This window comes from Bicyclus anynana, chromosome 2, assembly GCF_947172395.1.
Source record: "Bicyclus anynana chromosome 2, ilBicAnyn1.1, whole genome shotgun sequence".
NCBI lineage: Eukaryota > Metazoa > Arthropoda > Insecta > Lepidoptera > Nymphalidae > Bicyclus > Bicyclus anynana.
The window spans coordinates 17030038-17054394 of record NC_069084.1 but is presented as its reverse complement, the minus strand read 5'-3'; the positions used below and the strand labels follow the sequence as shown (position 1 = coordinate 17054394).

The following is a 24357-nucleotide window of genomic DNA, read 5'->3' as shown; positions in this document are numbered from 1 at the left end:
AATAAAATATGTAGTATTTTAAATAAGGCTTTACTCAGAATTCTCTTTCTGTTCGAGTCAAACACGTAAAAACGTATAGAAAATCTGTTATAATTAAATAAAAATGAAAATTATTAATTCTAGAAAGTTTTGCACTATAATTATAATCATATATCAATATATTTTAATTTCAAGTAGTCATGAAAAATAACTGCCACAAATACAAGGAATTTCTATTTTCAAAAGAGGGGGACTCTTGTAGCGTCGGGGGTTGGTTCTTAAGGAGGTCTAAGGGCGAGGAAAGTCGCAAGCGTCCGCTAGTTTTCAAAATTATCATAAGATTCCTGCGAAATATTGTAATCGAAATATGTGTGGCTTCGTTCCCCGGATCCTTTCTTTCTTTAATAGATGGTGTTATCGATTCTGTGTCGCATCGTTATTTAGATTTTAAAAACATACATAAAAAAAACATACATACAGCCATGGTCTAAGATACAGCCGAACGTAGAACCTCCTCCTTTTTGGAAGTCGGTTAAAAAAAAATAACATGAATAGCCGAACTAAATTTGTAATTACCTATCATTTATTAAACTTCCCTTAGGTTATTATATTAATTCTGTTCGTAATATATTCGAAATAATTACTTCAAGACAAGATTAACTTAAATAAAATTTTGAACTCTTCGGTCATTAAGGTCATTACAATAAATAATAATTGATTGTTTCTCTTGTTGAAAAGCCGCTGTTTACTCTAAATACTTGTCATTCCGAAATTAGGTAAACGGAAGATGTGATAGACAAATATTTGTATTTGCGTGTCAAATTAAAACAAACCTTGCATGGCAATACATTACAAGGCGACCTTCGGCCGGCTACTGTGATAATGTTTGACTTATTCTTAGTCACACGCTAAACTGTCGTTTTTAAGATATGCCATAACATCAGTTCTTTATCTTTTGTTACATTGAACATACGGGAAGAAATTACTTTAAAATCATGTACAGGAGTGTAAAAACTTGCTCATCACCGCGTTTTAAACATGTTTTCTTACAAATTGTAAAAAGGAAATTAGTGTTGCCTTAGTGAAGCGATATAAAATGTTTTAAGAGTGTTGTAATTGTGCTGGTTAAATGTGGTGGAATCTTACGTTATTTAGTGAATTTAATTATTGTTTAATTAGTTTTGTTTTTAATTAAATAAATGTGGAAGAAAGCTAGTTATGCAGCGTTATTTTTTAAAGGTACATCTATGACTATCAATACCTATATCAAAAAATCAAATTAGACATACATGCACACGTAAAGATAAAATTGTAAAATGTCCGTCTGTGATTTCATAATAATTGTGTTTTATCAAGTGCTTATAATTATTTACGTCACTAAAACATAAATGAACTTTTTTTATTTTTTGCCTGTATGTCTGTACTATCTGTCTGTCCGGGTTAATCTCTGGAACGGCCTAATCGATTTTTATGGAACATTCACTGGATGATAGAGGAGGTTACTAAGCAACATAAATATTTTTTATCTCATCATAAAATTTCATCTCAGTCCGACTCGGCGGTGTAATATAATTAAATAATTTACTACTATTTTGTAAAAAGAACATTTGCCATTTTTTGAATATCCTACTAATATTATAAACGCGAAAGTTTGTATTGATGTTTGTTACTCTTTAACGCCGCAACTACTGAACCGATTTGGCTGAAATTTGGAATGTAAATAGATTTTACTCTGGATTAAGACATGGACTACTTTTCATCCCGGCAAAATCCATGACTCCCAAGGGATTTGTGAAAAATTTAATTTCACGCGGACGAAGTCAAAAAATTTAATTTCACGCGGACGAAGTTAAAAAAATTTAATTTCACGCGGACGAAGTCGCGGGCGTCCGCAAGTTAATAAATATTTGCGTTTCCTCCGAAGTAGTTGGTAAAAAACTATGACAGGAGTGGGCATGGTTGTCCAGGGGCGGGGATCGAACCACCACCTCTCGGTGATGAGTCTGGCCCCATTACCACTGAGCTATTGAGGTATTTATGTGCCAACAACTTTCAGATGTAGAAAAAGCGACCCCCGAGGAAGGGGAGAACGCGACTCTCCTGTCTCAACGCAACGACAAACTCCGACCGCCGCGCCCGAAGAAACCATCCCCTGTCAACAATGGGACGACACAGTGAGTTATACTTCTACTCCCCAGAGGACAGTTTACCTTTGCATGTTTTTTTTTTAATTCTTTACAAGTTAGCCCTTGACTGACTGATGGTAAGCGATGATGCAATCTAAGATGGAAGCGGGCTAAGTTGTTAGGAGGAGGATGAAAATCCACACCCCTTTCGGTTTCTACAAATATTAATGATCTCACCTTGCGAATAATGCAGTGTATTGTGTATGACCAAATATATACCTACCTAATATTGACAGGAAAACTTGGCGCCACTACCTAAAAGGCAAGAAACAAACTACGTTTTCCGTACAAGAAATACATACTTATTCGTTACCGACCTATATTTCGCTCACTGCTGAGCTCGAGTCTTCTTTCATAATGAGAGGGGTTAGGTAAATAGTCCACCACGCTGGCCCAATGCGGATTGGCAGACTTGACATAGGCAGAGAATTAAGAAAACTCTTTGGTGTGCAGGTTTCCTCACGATGTTTTCCTTTACCGTTTGAGACATTTAATTTCTTAAAATGCAAACAACTGAAAAGTTGGAGGTGCATGCCCCGGACCGGATTCGAAACCATACCCTCCGGAATCGAAGGCAGAGGTCATATCCACTGGACACTATCACGGCCTCTCGTTTTATTTGATGATAATAAGACAAGAATATTAATTTTGGCCTCATAGGATGGCTCAGAGTCACACAGCGGGCGATGGAACAAACTATGCTTGGAGCGTCTCTGTGTGATCGAATCAAAAATGAGAAGATCCGCAGAAGAACTTAAGTCACCGACCTAGCTCAATGAGTCGCGAAGCTGAAATGCAATGGGCGGGTCACATAGTTCGAAGAGCGTTGGGGTCCCAAGGTACAGGAATGGTGACCCCGCACTAGCAAGCGCAGTGTTGGTCGACTCCCCACCAGGTGGACTGACGACATCAAGCGAGTCGCAGGCGGCTCAGGATCGTGATGTTCGGCAATCCGTAAAGGCCTACACTATATATCCTGCAGTGGACGTCTGTTGGCTGTTATGATGATGATGAATTATTAGATCTTCTATTTACTGCTCTTTAACTTTAGCTGTAATTAAGATATGGTGGAGATAGAGGTGGGGAATGTTATCTATGCAAAAACCTAGTGTTCTTTAGACCACACGACTGAAGTAAAACTTCGTTAGCTCTCTTCTCTCACAACATCCGTTTACCTTGCCCAATGACACTTTTCGTAAAACATTTACTAGCTTATACTTAGTTAGAAGCTTTTGACGGCGTCCGTGGCGCAGTGGTATACGCGGTGGATTTACAAGACGGAGGTCCTGGGTTCGATCCCCGGCTGAGCCGATTGAGGTTTTCTTAATTGGTGGAGGTCTGACTTATGCGAGAAAGATGTACCGCCAAGCGATTTAGCGTTCCGGTATTACGTCGTGTAGAAACCGAAATGTGTTTTTTTTGGATTTTATCCTCCTCCTAAGAAGTTAGTCCGCTTCCATAGATTGCATCATCACTTACCATCAGGGGAGATTGTAGTCGAGGGCTAACTTGTAAAGAATTAAAAAAAAAAACAAGTTTTTGACCTATAACCCTTTGTTTTCAGTCCACCACCTACCCACATAGCACTGCAGTTCCAGCCAATCGGCTCGTCATCAACCATCTACTCGCCGGACTCCACGCCAGCGCCGGACTCGGTGGAGTGGTCGAGGAGATGGCGCCGCCACGACCGGCGGCAGGGGCGACTCAACACTGAACTGCTTGAGGCTATTGAGAACCATGACATCGAAGAAGTTGAAAGGTGACAATGTTTACTAGTTAACAACAGACAGGGTTCCATAGTCAGCCATCGGAGCTCTTAAAGTTTCGCCATATCCGGTTATCCGTTCACGGTTTAGCTCAGACACTGGGCACTTAGCTACCGCCATATCTGCCCTATCAATGACTAGCTGACGCCGCGCGGTTTCACCCGCGTGGTTTCCGTTCCCGTAGGAATACGGGGATAATATATATGGACTATCTAACACTGAAATAATTTTTGAAATCGGACCAGTAGTTGCTGAGATGAGCGTTCTATACCAAACAAACAAACAAACTCTTCAACATTATATTATTAGTATAGATAAGGTAGATCCTAAATTAGCTAAAACAACTGCTAGCTTAGTTAGGCTTTCTATCTTATCTGTCCAGAATCACATTTTCACGTGTTCTTCGATTCTTTGGTCCGATTTGAAAAAATATTTTAGTGTTAGATAGCCCACTTATCGAGGAAGGCTATATATTATCCTCGTATTCCTACGAGAACGGGAACCACGCGGGTAAAGCGCGGCGTCTGCTAGTATTTAATACGTAGCTTAATATGCAGTGCTGTGTGATTTAAACATAAAATTGTAAGTAGATTTTAGATTGGCCTGAAGATTTAGAATAAAGAATATATCAGCATATTGTAACGGCCTACTACAGGAATAGGCCACCCTTCTTATAGAAGAAGGTATTTGGAGCTTAAACCCACCCCGTTACTAAATATAATGCAGCTAAAGTAGGTGCATATTAAATTAACTTTTTTTAAAATCTACAAGATAATGAAAATTGCTCCAGATTGCTCAATGCGGGTGCAAATCCAAACGCAACATGTCGCCAGGACCTGGTGTCGGCATGTCACTTGTCTGCCATGTTGGGAGGGGAGTCCCTGGACCTCCTCGTCAAGTTCGGCGCAGAGAAGTCTCGCCAAGACAGACTGGGTCGCTCGCCGCTCCACCTGGCGGCATTTGCGGGGAACGCGCGGCAAATGGCTATTCTTCTAGACTTTCCGGAAGGTATTTTTTTTTGTTCTTTTACAAGTTAGCTCTTGACTATAAAATCTCACCTGATGGTAAGTGATGCTGCAATCTAAGATGGACGCGGGCTGACTTGTTAGGAGGAGGTCGAAAATCCACACTACTTTCGGTTTCTACACGACATTGTACCGAAACGCTAATTCGCCTGGCAGTACTACGATCGACCTGGACCAATTAAGAAACCTCAATCGGCCCTGCCGGAGATCGAGCCCAGGATCTTCGTCTTGTAAATCCACCGCGACATGTGTGTAAGGGGAGTGGATGATGAGCTGACGAGTAATAGAGACAAAAAAAGATGACATAGATCTTTTTCCGACCACACTTAAGAAGAATAAGGAAAAGGAAATGATAAACAAGTTTTTTTTTAATTTTACTCATCATTTGTATGTGTACAACAATAAATTTATTTTTATTATTGCAATAAATACTTATTATAAAAGACGCCCCGGTTTCATCTGTTCACGTTTCTAGTGGTAAAAGAAATTTGACAATCGGTTCAGTAGATCCAGAGATCACCCCTACAATACCACAATCTTTACACCTTTTAGTAGACAGCAGGCATATTTAATATTCTCAAAAAAGGAACGTAAATAAAAAAAATTAACTTAAAAGCAAACATGTGTTTGTGCTAGACACTTAGCAAGAACACAGACTTTGACCCAAAAACAAATCACTTGTTGAGTCAAATCAAAACGTTGTAACGAGCAGAAAGCACTCTGAAAACATCTCATTATATGAACAAAGATCAGAATCACTCTTTCCAAAGCGAAAGCTACAATATAACATCATTAACCTAATGAATGTTTCAAGACTTTTATGAATACACCATAGACGTATATACACCATAGGCTACTTTTCATCCCGGTAAATCCATGGTTCCCGAGGGATTTGTGAAAACTAAATTTCACGCGGACGAAGTCGCGGGCGTCCACTAGTCTACTATACCTTGATTTCATAAATATAAACAGACAAACAATAGAATATTGTGTGGCTTGTACTGGCCAAACACATCGTCGATAAATAATCGAATTGGTATCGTGAAAAACAATACGGACGAGATACAAATCTTCATGATTTATTACATGATCGCAGACAAACAAAAAGTTAAACGAAATATATATTTTTGTTTGGCTATTATCAATAAGATATAGCTAAGAATTTATGGTAAAAGAAATGGGTAATACCTTTAGCTTTTACATAATATCATCCTCATCGACTTGTAAAATAACTTGGGGTTACTTGTACGAGTAAATATTAACTTGACCCGGGGCTCCAACCTGAATTAAATCCATACACCTTAACCGGATAAATTAAGTAGTTTACCCGGCTAAGGTGTACGGATGTCATTGTTCACTAATTTGGTCTTTATTAACAACCTAAAGTCAGCCATTGACGGTCAATTATTCTCACGTTTCTGCAGCGCAAACGGCAGCGAAGACGTTTCTTATGTCGAGCCGTCATGCACGCAGCGGCCAATACACGATCAGTTATAGTCGTAGGTGCTACAGAAACGTGAGAATAATTGATCGTCAATGGCGTGCATTATAATAAACGTTAAAATGATCTGAGAAATGTCATCTACCTACTGTATGACATCCACGAAGGCTTGTCAGTAGGCACCGGATAAAATTGTGTTACATAGCAGCTCAATTTTGTTTAAATTATGTCAACTAACATTCGTCAAAGTTAGTGAATTAGCCTGCAGGCCAGGTTAAAGAATTTGTGATTAATAATTTATTGTTAGTAGCAACTACGGGTTTCGGATAGAGATACATGCATGAAAAATACACATTATAATTTTATATTATTTATAAATTATTGTACGACTTGTAAATGTTAATCTGCACACGACATAAGTTATTATGTATTACAGAAAACAATTATTAATAAATTGTTAGATAAAACGTCAACGAAACACCTAAAAAATACATCAATAGTTTTAAATGGCAAACAACAGATTCACAATCTATATGTCACAATATTGTTTATTGTCTATGAAGCGAGAAAATAAGATCTTGCTGTCATTCATAGACACAAGAACAATGCAGTAGACTAAGTTTTCCTCATGACCACAATCAAATGGAACTCTTCGTCAGGCGCCACCACGGCCTCCGACTTCTTGCTGACTAGCCGCAGCACCACCAACTCGTCTGTGACATCCTAAAAAATCAAAATCAATATTGATTATTATAGTAGTCCAGTGGCGTATCAATATGGGAGCTAAAGGGGGGCAATTACACTGGGTGGCATAGAAAAGGGGGGGGGGGACGGTAAGCGCCACGCTTATGTCAATTGAAAATAAAAAAATAAATACCAATATGTGCACGCCTCATAAAATTAATTGTAGGTACAAAATCTAGCAAAAAATATGACCCCTAGAAGCCAGCAGTAATGTTAGGCACACTCGGACTTGTTATATACTCGTATGTTTATATTTCTTCTGAAAAACAAGATAAACTATCAATTTAAAAAGCTGTAAATCAGGACTATCAAATATTTATTTATAGTAATAATTGTATTTGCTAGTGGAAGAACACAAGAGAAGAGGAAGGCCAAAGAAGAGATTGTTGGAGTGTGTGAAAGAGGACATGTGTGTAAAGGGAGTTGACGAGTATTAGGGACGAATGGAGGAGATTGACATATTTCGCCAATCTAAAGGAATTTTTATTATAGTTAAATTATTTTTATTTTTAAGATATTTGGCCAAATAAACTATAGGGGATGAAATTGGATATTGAATAATTGAAATGATATGAGCCGTGATTGCCCAGTGGATATGATCTCTGCCTGCAATTCTGGAAGGAGTGGGTTCGAATCCGGTCCGGGGCATATTCCTCCAACTTTTCAATATCACTTGTCTCAAACGGTGAAGAAAAAGAACGTGAGGAAACCTGTATACCGGAGAAGTCTGCCAATCCGCATTGGGCCAGCTTGGTGGTTGCTCGAGGGTTAGGTGAATAGTCCACTATTCACCTAACCCTCGAGCAACAGTGAGCCGAATATGGGTTGTTGATAACGAACGATATGAATAATTCTTTTAAAAAAAAAAAAGAATATTTGCCATATGTATTAAATATGACTGTCGGCAAAGACTGTGCTAGGAGTGGGTACGACAATAGACCAACGGGGTGGGGATCGAACCACCACCCCTCGGTGAGTCCGACCGCTCTTACCGTTGAGCTATTGAGGCTGTATTGACTTAGGTTTAAGAGCGGTAACTCTTCTGTCGGGCGGCGAAAGCCCACCCTACGCCACTGTATTCGTTCATTTTAAACTGTTACTTACGATTTCTTTTAAAGCGTTCGACGCGTGATGCGACAAGTTCCTCATGTGTGTGGAGTATGTCGCTGCTGTCAGACTGTCAAGAGTTGTGGTTTCCGGGAACCCTGGCGCAAAGTAACTCATTTTTAGCAGTTTCCAAAAAAATGCAATTTTTACTCTCTCCTGTATTGCACTCCGTGGCACAGTGGTGGCCTGGGTACGATCTCCGGCTGGGCCGATTGAGGTTTTCTTAATTGGTCCAGGTCTGGCTGGTGGGACGGCGGCCGTGGCTAGTTACCACCCTACCGACAAAGACGTAACGCTAAACGATTTAGCGATCCAGTACGATGTCTTGTAGAAACCGAAAGGGGTGTGGATTTCCCGCTAACTTGCTTGCTTTCTTAGATTGCATCATTACTTACCATCAGGTGAGATTATAGTCAAGGGCTAACTTGTAGAGAATGAGAAAAAACGAGACAGAAGCTTGAAAAACAATCGTTTCTAACAGAGCAACCTCATGGTGTGGTAATAGGCAACTGATAGGTATAATTTTTAAATCTAATATATAGTTTTAGAATTTAAACTATCATGAGTGTTATTATTAACTTATTATGAAACGCTGCTAAAACTCACGTGAACAACATTACATCGGAGTATGCCCGATTAGTTTCGGACCCATACGGGACCCTTAGTCATTTCGGATCGTGCCGCGTTGCAAGTTGGTTCTTGCAACGCGGCACGATCCGAAGTGCCGGGCATACTCCGACATTGTATCACGTGAGTTTTGGCAATGTGTCTTACATAGTTAATAATCTATAGTTAGATGATGGTGGGTTTAACGCAGCAATAGTGAAATTCTCAGCAAATACCGGAAATAACTTTGAAATACAACATTGTCCCGACTCCCGGCACCATCCACTCCCGCCACTGATGGGAGGCTTCGGCCGTGCCTAGTTACCACCCTACCGGCAAAGACGTACCGCCAAGCGATTTAGCGTTCCGGTACGATGCCGTGTAGAAACCGAAAGGGGTGTGGATTTTCATCCTCCCCCTAACAAGTTAGCCCGCTTCCATCTTAGACTGCATCAAAAAATTCTCAGCAAATACCGGAAATAACTTTGAAATACAACATTGTCCCGACTCCCGACACCAATGCAGCACCTTATTTCAAACAAAGAAAAATTCCCGCTCCATCCTGTCACAAAGGAATAAATTCTTCAACTGTTCCTATACATCATGGACGCGAAGTCCCATTTTATTTCACATTTCTACAGCGGCTAACGGGCAGATGCTTACAGCCGGCCGCACCGGCTATGCAGGGAATGGTTGTCATAATTTCTCTAGAGACACTTTATCGCTGCAACTATTACGGATAATGTAGCTCTTTGTTAGCCGGCGAGTAGTTTTATATCGCGACTGTACTGAACCCTGTTAAGCAGAAGCCACACACTAAGACTATGTTTGCTTAGTAGCGTACGTCCAATGAATATTATGACATAAACAACGAATTTGTGGGTCATTTGAACACGAGTTCCCTCTGAGAATAAGAGGGGTTAGGTTCATAGTCCACAGTGGCCCAATGCGGATTGGCAGACTTCACACACGTAGAGTATTAAGAAAATTCTCAGGTAATATGCCGGTTTCCTCACGATATTTTTCCTTCACCGTTTGAGACACATGATAGTTAATTTTTTTATGAAAATAACTGAAAATTCTGTGATTGATTGATACGAGTAAATATAGCTTCTAATCTAAATATGTTTATCATTAGGCGTTAATATGTTACTGGTGCTACATTCAGTATGGATTCAGCAAAATGTCACTTTTTATAGATACTTTTATATATACTTACGTGGTTTTAGCCGCGTAAATCCTGTTTCCGTGAAAAAATATATTGAAAAAGCCGCCTATGCTATACTCATCATCATCTCTGAGCTAAATTTCATTAAAATTCGTTCAGACTATTTTGAGTTCTAAATGGTTTACGAGTATCTAACCCAATAAATATGGAAATAAATAAGTACACAATATACAAGCTTTCAATCAATCACCACCATCATGAGCTTACATCAGGGACAAACGTACAACCTACCTTCACGGTTGACTATTATAGTTCCTACAACATTTCCATTCTCATTAATCCTGGTCATAGTGTTAGTGGCCAGTTCGCCCTGAAAAGTTACATTAGTTAAGTCTATAAGTTATCGAATCATTAAAAACATCTTCTCTAAGTAGTTTTCTACTCAAATAAAGAAGTGAGAACCATACCATAGATTACTAGCGGACGCCCGCGACTTCGTCCGCGTAGAATTAAGTTTTTCATAAATCTCGCGGAAACCATGAATTTTTCCGGGATGAAAAATCTATTTCTATTCCAAATTTCAGCCAAATCGCTTCAGTAGCCGCAGCGAAAGAAACTTTCGCCTTCATAATATTTGTGTTATTAATAAGATACAGGTTTTCCCGATTACCATTCCTTCTTTCTATAAAGATAATCACGATTTCAAATTTCTTTCACGCTCTGTTTTCGCGAACGTCCTAACCCACGCATATCTCAGTATCCTTAATTAAAGTGGTAAATAAAAATGAAACAGGCCAATAACGTTTTACAATTTAAAATTTACGACACCACTAAACCAGACTGAGTGCCGAGCCACTCTTTCCGACGTAGGTACCTACTAACCATAAAATTCTGGGCTATTTCCATGATTTACCACCAGCGGGCCTACTGGGGACTTATAAAACGGCAGCTTTATTAAATTCCACGTCTTACGACCCCGCTAAAACACCCTAGTATGCTAATTTATTACAATAGGATAATTACAAAACAGCTTCCGTTGGCACAAAACACAATATACCCACCGAGCAAATAAAAGAAACTGTCACGGACTCTTTATTTACATCTGTCAGCTCAAGAGCATTTGTCGCTTCGTTATTCAATATTTTTCGGCAACCACTCTATTCAGAAAAGAGATTTACTATCTAAAAAATATAAATCCACACTTAAATCCATATTAGACTTGTATTGTGTTAGCGGACATCCGAAACATCGTCCGCGTAAAATTCAGCTTTTTACAAATTCCGCGGAAACCATGGTTTTTTCCGGTATGTTGCTCAATAACCTCCTCAACCGTTCAGTGCGCTGATGGTTCTTCACTCTTCATTCATCATCATCATTTACTGCTGAACATGCTAATGATAATCACCGTGACGTAAGAAGGACTTATACATCTTTCTGAGGCTATGGGGTAAAGCATCACCAACTTCCCATCTCCAAGGTGTTACTGAACAATTCCTTGGAAACGAGAAATAATTAGGCCGATTATGAACATTCTCTATACTTAACCAATAAAAAGCTTATAAGGAAATAACGGACGTTAATAAAGCGTACATAAAACAAAATAAAATAATAAATACAGCAAATGCATTCCCAAATATATGTTCACACGACAGCGTTTTTAAAACACGACGCTTTTTTTCGAGCAGTATTGCATTTAAAATTTTGGGCGTTGGAAATAGACCTTCATTTAACTTCATACGCATGAACGCTTTTTTTAACGTCCGTTAAAAAAACTCTCGCGCGTATGAGGGCTTAGAGCTTATTTTATCCCCATATTTCCACGGTAAAAGAACTACGCGGGTGAACCCGGGACTGGTCTGCTGCTCAATCATATACGTGTTTCCTCAACTACTGAACTATCATACAGATATACAAAGGCGGGTGGCCAACGATGACATGTCTTCGGAGGCCGAGGAGGAGGTGAAGAAGATCAACCTGGCGAAGGAGATGGTGAACGTGCGCTGCAACGTGGTCACTGTCGAGACCCTCCTGCCCAAGGCCTGGAGTGACAACATCGACCACGACTGCATGGACATCGAAGGCACTGTTAGTCATTTAATCCCTATCAGAAATATTACTCGTTAGTTTAATTGAAGAAAATCATTTTGTGTCAGAGCTTGCTCGTGGAAGTGACTACTAAAAAGTAGGCGTCCACATATCCGCATCGGACGCATCGCATCAAACGGATTATTAATGTTACGGTAGATAAAATCCGTTCCATGTGGATCTGTGGATGCCTACCATAACACAACACTGTAAAAAAAAGTTAGCAATGTCTTTTTGACCAGTGTGCTAGTAGGTACATGATTTCTGAGGAGTCGTGTCTTTTAATTAAGTGAAAGGTTATTAGACGCAGAACAGTAGTTTATTATAGAACGCATTGCTATAGGTAGTGACCATTATAACCCTTAACGTATATAATTAATTTAAATAATTTTAGCATATATGGGGCCAGTCCTCCCTCTTCATGTCATAGGTAAATGAGGCTTGGTAGGCTTTTGTCAAATGTTTAACGTACATAGTGATCACTATCATAGTTTGTTAATGATATTGACCAATACCGACGGCTCAACGCACTCTCCGAGGCACGGGGGTGTAAAACCAACATTCCAACTCAGGGCCTGGAAATTGTGGAAGATATAAACGACCGATTGCTTGTACTTGCACTCAGGATAGGCCAACGACAAAGCGATTAGGCGGTTGTGGTATAGCTAATCATGCCAATCATAGCAAATTATGATTTATCCCGCCTGCCCGTGAAGAATTCATTAGATGGAGCCCCAGAATCATCTTCACATTGTATTATTTTTCAGCTCACAGACTCACTATCGTGGCCCCTTCCCCGTGCATCCATGATACTTTTTTTTTTTTTTTTATTCTTTACAAGTTAGCCCTTGACTACAATCTCACCTGATGGTAAGTGATGATGCAGTCTAAGATGGAAGCGGGCTAACTTGTTAGGAGGAGGATGAAAATCCACACCTCTTTCGGTTTCTACACGGCATCGCACCGGAACGCTAAATCGCTTGGCGGTACGTCTTTGTCGGTAGGGTGGTAACTAGCCACGGCCGAAGCCTACCACCAGCCAGACCTGGACTAATTAAGAAAACCTCAACCTGCCCAGCCGGGGATCGAACCCAGGACCTCCGTTTTGTAAATCCACCGCGCATACCACTGCGCCACGGAGGCCGTCAAAATATAATATCAATATTTTGCCAGCCCTGATACCCTCTAATCGTAATTCCACTTGTCTGGTTCAAGTTGCCGTTACTGCAAGCTGGCTGGACACCGCTGCACGTAGCAGCGTCCTGCGCCCGTCGCCACTGCACCCGGCTGCTGTTGGCTGCTGGTGCCGACCCCAACATCACGGACGAGCGGGGCCGCACACCACTCGACGTGGCCGGCTCGGGATATTATTATGGCCACGATATTGATAACAAAAAGTTAGTATTTCTCAGACTTAGGGTCTATATGTTCGTCAACGAGTTACTATCATAATAATATTAATTTTATTGACGTTGATATAAAGTAAGAACTTAGTTAACTTGTCGCCCCTAAAATTAAAAAAAATAAGATCAAAATTTTTAGTGCTTACCAACAACGCTATCTATCGAAACCAAGTCTAAAGTCTAATTTTTTTTTAGCTGAAAGCACATGTAATCATAGATAGAGTGCTACAATTAGTGTAAAGCTGCCTAGCTCATGGCTATACTAATGGCTCTGATAAAACCCTTGATCGTCATTTACAAACTTTCACTAAAATCGGGTAAAAATTTCAGAAATAAAGTGATATCATCAAAGATGTAATATTGTAAATTAAAATTATTAATTGTTAGTTTTACAGAAGTGGTGAAAAGACTTCTAGCTGCTGGGGGTCAGATTTACAGTATGAAAAGCAGAGGATTGGGTTTACCAACTAAGCAAAAGACTGATTCGTCAGATGAACAAGGTTGGATGGACACCCCATTACACACGGCTGTTGAGTTATCTAATATTGAGTGTATAAATGAATTGCTAGAAGCTGGAGCATCTATTGCTTGTCTGAACACTAAAGGAATCACACCTCTACATGTTTGCGTTAATAAAGAACTTGAAGAACCCCTTAAGGTAATTGTGTTATAGAAAATATTAATAAAAAATGCATTTCTTATACATAACAGATTCAATTTTGACGATGGCCTTTCTAAATAAATGTAGTTGAGGCATAAGATGGAATGCGCGTGCTTAGAAATTACTTTTCAACCTTGTTATAAAGATACTTAAGTTGTAGAATTCATGAAATGAAATGAAATGAAATGAATGAAATGAAATGAAATGAAATGAAATGAAATGAAATGGTAAAAAACATCGAATGAAAGTTTAAACAGTTTTTAATATTTCAGATTCTTGCTAACTATGCCTATAAAGACGCTGATCCATTAAGAGCTATGGTCGATGTGAAGGATAAAGATGGGTATACAGTGCTGCAGACAGCTGTCAAAGCTGGTTGGGTTACGGGAGTCTGTATAGCGTTAGAAGCAGGAGCTGATGTTACAATAAGGGTATTTTATTCTATAAAAAATATAAAATTTATTTAAAATGATAAAATATTCATAATATCACTTATTTTAGGCAAATGATGGTGAAACACCGATACATTGTGCTGCAGCTTTAGGAGATTTGGATATACTAAATGAAATTTTAAGTATACCAAAACAAAGCAAAGATTATATAGATTGCCAGAATGACGAGGGTGAAACGCCTTTATCGAAAGCTGTCCTATTTGGGCATTTGAAATGTGTAGATATAATACTAAATGAAGGTGCTTCGATAAAATTAATCATGCCAGGAAATGTTAATGTTCTGCATGTTGCTGCTGAATTTGGTCATGATGGTATTTTAAAACACTTATTAGAATATGATGATGGTATTGCAGAAGATATGATTAACGACTTGACAACTGCCGATCGTAGAGGTTTTGGGCCAATACATTTTGCGGTTTTAAATAACCACGTAGAATGTGTAAAATACTTATTAAGTAAAAATGCTGATATTAGATTAAGAACCACGGACAGCCCCTTTAAATCTTCCACGCCGTTACATTTAGCAGCTTTAAAAAACTTTGAAAGTGTTGCTAAAGCTATTCTTAATCACGATAGAACAACTATATACGAAGTAAACAATATGGGATGGTACCCTTTACACACCGCGGGTCATCACGGCAGTAGAGACATTATAACGCTCCTTTTACAAGAAGGAGCTGATTTATCAGGCTACACAGATGGGCCCAAAAAGTTTAGAAGAACCGCTATAGATATGATTATTAATAACATATCAAAACCTACATCTTTTTTGGAAAAAGTCTTTGATTCTTATATTTCTTCCAACTCCCAGAACTTTCAAGATTCAAAATGTGAAGTTACTGTTGATTACAGAATATTAATGCCTACAGTTTGCGAAATGGAACAGATGAAGGTTATTGAAGCGCTTCTGGAAACGGGAAACAGATTTGGCCAGTTGAAACTGCTGGTTCACCCTTTGGTCGAGAGTTTCCTCTTCCTAAAGTGGAAGGCTCTTCTACCATTTTTCTATACAATCATTGCTGTATATGCCCTGTTTGTTAGCTCACTCACAATATTTACTATTTCTGTATTTTTCTTCAAAGATACTGGAGACAACCCTCCGGCAGTATTAAATCCGAATGCTTGGGGTTATATTGTATATATCACTATATTTTTGATAATTCTGCAGGTAAGTCAAGAAAAATAAAGAAATATTATTACTATGTAAGTAGCGAATTCCCGCTGCTTCTTACGCGTGAAATTCAGTTTTTTACAAATATTGCGGAAACCATAGATATTTCTGGGATAAAAAGTAGCCCATTTATGTTTCACAATAACCAATGAAAGTCCAATTAAAATTCATCCAGCCGTTCCAAAGATAAGCCCAGACAAATGAAAATAGCTTGCTTGTGTATTTACACGATATAAAATAACGTGTAAATAACTTTATACTTGAGAAAACACAGTTATTTTGGAATCATAGACAGGCACTTGAACTTTATATATAAATTTTGATTTCAGGAAATTCTCTACATGAATGTTAAAAGCATAAAATACTTCTTACAACTCGAGACGTGGATCAAGTTCTGGTCAATAGCCCTAGCAGCAGTGCTACCGCCGGCAGTCGTGTTAGTGTCAGTTGAAACTACAGAATGGCCGAGACATGTAGCAACTTGTGCTTTACTATGTTCCTGGATAGAACTCATGTTTCTACTATCTAGGTTTCCAAATTGGGGCTACTACGTACTCATGTTTGGAAAAGTAGCTGCAAATGTTATAAAAGTGAGAATCATTTTTCAAATACGAGTATGTCAAAATACTAACTACTGAGTCTTATATAATTTGTAGTAACAGTAGATATTTTTTTCAGATCCTTCTAACTTTTGCATTTCTGGTTGTTGGATTTTCTCTGAGTTTTATGATACAATTTCGGTCCGAAATACCATTCGATGGACCTTGGGCAGCTTTCGTCAAAACTATGGTTATGATGACATCAGAATTCGACTACTCCGCACTATTTGACAAGGATCATTCCCGGGATTTGGCAACGTCACTGATTATTGTTCGACTAATATTTCTTGTCTTCCTCATTCTGGCCGCGATTGTCCTTATGAACCTTATGGTCGGTGTTGCTGTCAACGATATAAATGACTTGGAAATTCTAGGTAATATACGGAGACTTGCCAAGCAGGTAGAGTTTCTTAGCACGTTGGACAACTTGGTATATAATAAGTTTTTTACGACGGTATTACCTACACGTGTAAATAATCGTATTAAAAATAAAAGAAACGTAATGGGAGTTATAACCTTTTGCCCGGGAAGATCAAGGTTTCGTTTTCATAAAAAGCTGCCATCTCATTTAAAGAATGCAATTATAGACAAAGCTAATGAACAAAAGAAACAGCTAGAAGATGAATTTCATATGGAAGTTTTCAGGACAAAAATTGATGAGATGCACGAAGCGATCACGAAAAAGAAAACTGAAGAAACTGAAAAAGTAGATGGAATGAAAAAAGAGCAGCAATTATTACAAAAGATTAAGTATGATGATATACTTAAGCGCCTGAACAGTTTAGATGATAGTGTAAGTAAAGTTAAAACCCAAGTGAAGACTGAAATAGAAAACATAAAACCATTAGATGAACTTAATGTTAAAATGGACCAAATGTCTTTAGAATTAGAAGGTATTAAATTGTTTTTAAGTAGATTAGAAAGCAAACTTGGTAGTATATAAAAATAAATACATTGTGTATAATGATTTGTTTGTTATTTTTAAATGCAAAATCATAATAAGACGTCGAACGATTTGCTTAACTTTTGAAAATTGAGAAACTTATACTATTACCCTGGAATGTACAGATTCTGAATTTTTTTTTATATCTTAATGTTTATTAAGATATAAAAAAAAATTGAATTCGCCGCATTTGCCGATACAAAAGCATCATTGACTTCCAAGATCTTTGCTGTATGTATGCTTATAAATAAATCATTTTATTGGATTAATTTTACTTATTTCGAAATTTGCAAATGACTCTGGGATTACGAGCTTATAAACTTTCTTTCATAATTAATAAAAATTACAATTATTTGACCTTTAGCAATAATATTAAATTATGAAAATCACGAATCACCCAATACTACTGGAAAAGTCTTGTAAATATGATATTCAAATAGGTAACGCATTGAAGTTTGTATTTTTAAAATACATTTGAATATTTTCTACTTCAACATCGGAATCAAAAGATATATTTTATTCCGAGTATTCCCGAAAGTCTACAAGTTTCCGCACATGCAGAATTTGAATATTTTAACGAAGCTGTATGCCTGGAAAGTTCGAGTACTGAATAATTAACTATTAAATAGAAGAGTTGTTTGTACAACGGGTTTGTTTTGAAATACCTACGAGCAAAGTTACTTGTAATACTTATTCTTAAGTTTGTTATAGTGTGCCCTACTTAGGTACAATCTCATAACTAATTAATATCACACTTCAATTTCAATTTCAAAGCCTTTACTATTCCTTACATTATTACATTAAACAAGTTTTTCAATTAATAAGGGTATCAGTTTTAATTTTTTTTTTCTCTGTTAGTATATTGTTAGTGTATCTGTTTTAAGTTTAGTATGTTAGTAAGTTAGTCTTATTTCTAATTAATAAAACTATTTAACTAGTAAGGACCCCAATATCATACTAATATTATAAAGGCGAAAGTTTGTTTGTAAGTGTGTGTTTGCTGCAGCTTCTGAAGCAATTTGGCTGAAATTTGGAATGGTTTTCATCCCGGAAAAATCAATGGTTCCCGTGGGATTTGTGAAAAACTAAATTCCACGCTGACGAAGTCGCGGGCGCCCGCTAATCACATAAAAATATCATTAAAATTACAGCGTAATATACGTTACGACTACCGAGAATTTTAATAGTTGAAGTTTTTAACTAAGCTTGTTATTTCATCTTTCTGTAAAGGATTTTAAATGAACTTCAGAATTAGGTACTTTTTTCTTTAAAACAGAAAAAAGTACCTAATTATCTATTTCTCGAAATGTGAAGTTTTATGAAGTTCAATCCATTTCTTATATAAAGCATGCCAATAAGCGATCCTCGAATCGAGTTTGCAATCTTAAAAATCAATCTATCATTGGGAGGACGGATCACAGATTAGAGATGGCCTCTGTATGAAAATGTAAATTTTTGCGTGTCAATAACCTATCCGACCATTTTGACATATCCATAGATCGGTGTAAACAAAACGAACTTCTGTACTCAAACTACAAAAACGTCAGTTCAAGTTGTCAAAAATTTTCCGTTCCATTTTCGGTAGTGCGTTCTTCGTGTAGTGTGTATTTGATAATAAAATGAATTTTTATATAATATTTAGCTTAAAACATATTTCAAGTAGGTATTCCGTTTTTAATTTAAAGATTTGTTACATTTATAAAACCTTGAATAAAAAGTATTATTGAATTAAGCACTGTGCTAAGAACGGAACGACAAGGAGGGAAAAGATCGCTTGCGATCCGTCAGAAAAACATATTTAGATTGCAGAGTTTTAATATTGGCACGAAGATTAGAGATCAATCGGATTGGCAAGAATCTAAGATTTATTTGAATCTTAGATTGGAGATACATTATTAATTTCGGGCGTTAGACGTTGGTGAAAAATTACCCTGTTACTGTTTACCACGGTAGTTGACTAGTTGCAACACGTGTGTACAAGTGTGTGTGATCTGTCAGCTTTTGCATTTATTTACTAGGTTTTGTGGTGATAAATAAGATGCTTCTTCACTAGAGTGATGTCATAAAGCGTCTCATCCATACACTGAGAGTTGACTTCTTTTTCTTTTTTTTTAAATCTTTACAAGGTGTCTCTTGACTACAATCTCACCTGATGGTATGTGATGATGCAATTTATGATGGAAGTGTGCTAATTTGTTAGTAGTATAAAAATCCACACCTAGTTCGGTTTCTACACGACATCGTACCGGAATGCTAAATCGCTTAGCAGTCGGTAGGTTGGTAACTAGCCATGGCCAAAGCCTTCCACCAACCAGACCTGGACCAATTAAGAAAAACTCAATCGGCCCAGCTGGGGATCGAACCCAGGACCTCAGTCTCGTAAATCCACCGCACCGTTCTGCGCCGCTCAGAAATGACGGCATAGTGCTCTGAGTTATTTTCTGATATAGTAACAGCCTTCTAAGCGTTATACATGTTGGTTCATTTCACATGTAATTTTTGTTCAATGGTTTTTTTTTTATTCTTTACAAGTTAGCCCTTGACTACAATCTCACCTGATGGTAAATGATGATGCAGTCTAAGATGGAAGCGAGCTAACTTGTTAGGCGGAGGATGAAAATCCACACCCCTTTCGGTTTCTACACGGCATCGTACCGGAACGCTAAATCGCTTGGCGGTACGTCTTTGCCGGTAGGGTGGTAAAGGGCTTGTAGTCTATAACAAATTAGCCTGCTTTCTGGATTGCATCATCAAGGGTCAAGGGCTCACTTGTAAAGAATAAAAAAAAACATGTCAGCGTTATATGAATCACTAGACTAGAAAATTCACATGTATTATAATAGATAGAGGTATCAGAGTATTAACGACATGGTCATGTATCCAACGCCATACGGCGCCAGATTCAACACTGTCAAGCTTGGAAGCTATCGCGACGGAAAAGTCCATACCAACCGCCATCTTTTACGCGGAATGGGCCAAACTTTATACAGCCATAAACGCTGAACTGCTTCTGTAAACAGCTCCAACTCTAACTGCCGCATTCAATCGTCCGTAAAATGATATTAATATTGTAAAACCGAGACCGAGAACTAATAATGGATTGTCCATTCTTAATGGCATTTTGATCGGCATTATTATCTATTGAAACAAATACGCCTTAGACTTCGTCCGCGTGGAATTTCGTTTTTACACAAATCAGTCGACAACCATACATTATTTTCGGGATAAAAAGTAGCGTATGTGTTAAACCATGCTATAATATATCACAATACCAGATTTCAGCTAATTCGGTTCAGTAGTCGAGGCGTGAAACAAATATTCATATCATCAAAATCATCACTTTTCGCAAATCTCAGGAAACCATGGATGTTTTCGGGATAAAAAGTTTGTTAATCCAGAGTAAAATCTATTTCCATTCCAAATTTCAGCCAAATCGGTTCAGTAGTAGCGGCGTTAAAGAGTAACAAACATCCATACAAACTTTCGCGTTTATAATATTTTATTAGTAGGATACAGAAAATGGTCTTGGAACAAGTCTTGCAATTTCGCTGCCCTGCGACGTAGGTACATAGGTACAATGATTTTATACTACCTATTAGATATGCCCCGTGTCTATAAATTCATCGCAAAAAGATCCGAATTTAACTATTCCACTGAGCGCAGACAAGTACAATTTTGTATTTACTTACATTATATATTTATGTTAGATGTATTATATACTTTTTACACTTCCTGAACACACAACTCGACATTGTAAGCAATTTTTAGGTATTATTAATTGCATAAATAACTTTCGTTGTATACCTACTATGCGATTAAATGAAATCAAGACAGTTACTTAGCCACTTTTGTCTGCCTCAGTTTTAATGCGCTAGTGGCATATCTAATAGTATAAAATCTTTGGGTACATAACGCGTTAAGCTTCATATAGGTATATCTACATGTACTTAACCAGCAACCATAGGTAAGTACTATAACGTCGCTCTGTTCAACGCAAAGACAAAGAGCACAAGTTTTTTAATTAATATTCGTTTGCATTTAATCGCACTTTGGCTCGAAAACTCTTCACTTTGCTTTAAGCCTCGCAAATTGCGTCCGTCACTGGACGTAGCCATTTTAATAATGTTCCAATTATTTAAAAAAAAAAGTAATTAATGCTCGCGTCGAAACTGACATTCAATTGTTCAACCGAACGAAAAATGAACCACCTCGCGAGCTTTCCACTTTATTTTCAAGAACCTGCATGATTCCTTTTTTATAACGAATTTCAATTAAAAGAAATTCTAAAGTTAAGCTATTGTGACCTATATGTATAGCATCTACAGTGATTGCACCAGTTTTTGTGGTAAAGGAAACACCTCGAGCAGGTCCCAGGACTTGTGACCTTGGGAGCAGGCTTAAGGGATCCCTTTAGAAAGCGTAAACACTCAACTCAACTCTAAACAATTTATGATCAATTTTTACAACAAAACAAAACAATCACTAACGCGACTGGCAGTGTGACGGTGTCCACGCTGTCTAACAAACAACTGAGCTCAAGTCATCAAATACCCTCTTATAATGAATGGTAGTTAATACCACCCGCAATCGAGGAACTTGTAGGTAATATTATTTTTATCTATGTAAATATTTCTGTAAATTTATCTTTGAACCTGCAACCGCTTGGTGTTGGTAAGTGTAGCTATAAGCCTATTGTCAAAGACCTTTCTGAACGCAAAACTACATAAAATACTTTTTCGATTAGTTAAGGTCACGTATCTCGAATCTTTATGGATTACCTGACATATAAATGCGGTTTTACTGAACATTTATTCAAATTTAAATCTGAAAACGATTGCTAGAAAACTAAAATTGGTAACAACTTCATTATCACATCAGCCGATAAAAGCCCAGGGAACATGAGCCTTTTGTAGGAACTTCCAATCACGGATTAAGGAGTAAATGGATAGCCAATGCGTCAATCCTTGTAGTGGAACCAGCTTACCGGGGGGTGTGTCCTAAACAAACACAATATACCTATATTTAGATCTATAGATTTAGATTATTCAGTCATGGGTTTGAATATAACAACAGCCATGTAGGACAAAATTATAATTTACAACTAATATCAGGACAATTTATTAACAATTTCATCAAAATGTGACCAAAATTAAACAAGCCTTAAAATAATCGCAAAAGATACGGAACACTGAATTTACAATACAAGAAATAGCACTGAACTCTACGACGGCTAGGTAATGAAATGTTCTAGCTTGCACCACGAGTGCCGTTATATCCAAAACAAGAACAAAGAGACGAACGAGTCACGGAGGATTTTTTCTTCGAATACCCTCTAACCTAAGAATAGTATTTAATATTTGACACACGGATAGCGTTAGCTTTTAGCAATCACTGTGATCCTGTACGTCTAACGACTCCCTGCTTCATGCCTCTATCTAGTAGGGGTCGACCAACTTTGCGCTTCAAACGGGAAGCAGAAGTGGCATCGGGCTGGTTATATAGGACGAGAAGCCGATGGATGGTTTAGGGTGGGTTGGAATGAGATGTGGTTTCATGCTATTAGACTGCTCACCGAATGGTAACATACCTAATCTAAAGGTAATCTTAAGGAAAACCTATATAACATAAAATTGAAAATTTTGAAAAACCCCCGAATGTCATGAAATTATTAATTACACTCTCGATCAAGTCGTCAATATTCTCTTCCAGTGCGCTTTCATTTGAGACCCCACTCGAGTATATTTGCAGACATTCGGTTGTTCTTTCAACCCCCACAACTTTTAAACGGCTCAACCGATTTTCATCAAATATATCTAAGAACACTCGCCCGTAGTCACCTTTGATACAAAAAAAAACTAAATTGAAATTGCTTCATCCGTTAAGGAGCTATGGTGCCACAGACAGACTGACAGACAGACATATTACTAGACTACCCTCTATTGAAAATAGAAACTGATGAATCACAAGAATAATTCTGAAACCGAAATCTTGATATGAATCCACATAACACTAATCATAAGGAAATGTTCACTCCACTGTAGCAAAATGTACCGTTGGTACAATATAAGTCGTTGGCAAAAACCCCATTTATTATTTCCACAATGTAGACTTTCATTTAATATTGTAACGTTTTTGTCAAAGTCCACTCACACAATAAATAATTTTAGAAAAAGCCAATTTTATTAGCTAGAGTGCTCCCAAATTGAGTTGGCTACTTCAAAAAGTAAACAAAGCCAATAAAAAGCATTGAAAAATTGATGTACACTTCTTGTACTGTAGTTTACACATTTTATTGATTCCCTATATTTTGTAATAGATGGCAGCGAACAGCACCTGAGATCCATTATTGTAAGTGCTAAGCTTCGAGAAGGTTCTCTACGGGTTAGACTGTACCAGTTATTTATCATATTTTTCTACCCGTTTTATGTAACATGGCTTCTATATCGTAATTATCATACAATGAAGGTACCGTTACATATGCTCTAACATATCATGCTAAAACGTGCTATTAAGTATGCTCCATACAAGCATGCATATCATCCGTTTACATTTGCTAGCAATAAGCATGCTATTTTTAAGTATGCTTCAAAAGCATACTTAAAAATAGCATATTTGGAATGTTTGGTTTAAGCATGCTTAAACCAAACATTCCAAATATACATGCTAATTTGTATCTATCGCTCTCTGTCTACAGTATCGTGTTAGACAGCGAGAGATGAAGGTGAAGAGAATACAGAATAGCAATGCTGAACGATTAGCATACTCAATAAGCTAACCTGTTCAGCGCTAAAAGTACGCCCCCAAGTACAGCATCCATCATTCCATCCGCACAGCAAGTAGCATGCTCATAAATCGCACGACTGTTGATTCTTGAGCAAGGTCGAAATAAGTATGCTCATTATTAGCAATGTTGCGATACACATGCTAATAAGTAGCAACTGCTCAATAGTAGCATGCTTTCGTGCTTGAAATGAGCATGTGTAACAGTAGCTTTACTTAAGAAAATGGCACTCTTGACATC

The 24357-nt window shown here is 37.8% G+C and overlaps 1 protein-coding gene across 3 annotated transcripts; it reads left to right on the top strand.

The window, feature by feature from the left end:
* Positions 1-848: 848 nt before the first annotated feature.
* Positions 849-17360, top strand: LOC112055684 (transient receptor potential channel pyrexia-like). Of its 3 annotated transcripts, none has more exons than XM_052887987.1 (11): positions 849-1218; positions 2036-2153; positions 3730-3924; positions 4722-4939; positions 11929-12107; positions 13323-13504; positions 13898-14168; positions 14444-14602; positions 14673-15791; positions 16124-16384; positions 16457-16579. In XM_052887987.1, exons 1-11 carry the CDS (start codon positions 1179-1181, stop codon positions 16457-16459), a joined length of 2745 nt encoding a protein of 914 aa, XP_052743947.1. In that variant the 5' UTR covers positions 849-1178; the 3' UTR covers positions 16460-16579. The 3 variants fall into 3 exon arrangements, with proteins under 3 accessions (XP_052743947.1, XP_052743946.1, XP_052743945.1); XM_052887986.1 differs by having other exon boundaries at positions 850-1218; positions 16460-16770; XM_052887985.1 differs by having other exon boundaries at positions 869-1218; positions 16473-17360.
* The last annotated feature ends 6997 nt before the right edge of the window (positions 17361-24357 follow it).

Coding starts and splice junctions, on each gene's coding strand:
- LOC112055684 (XM_052887985.1), top strand. CDS start 1,179: ATGTGGAAGAAAGCTAGTTATGCAGCGTTATTTTTTAAAG. Junction 13,505..13,897: donor CACGATATTGATAACAAAAA/GTTAGTATTTCT, acceptor ATTAATTGTTAG/TTTTACAGAAGTGGTGAAAA. Junction 16,385..16,472: donor TAGCTGCAAATGTTATAAAA/GTGAGAATCATT, acceptor TATTTTTTTCAG/ATCCTTCTAACTTTTGCATT.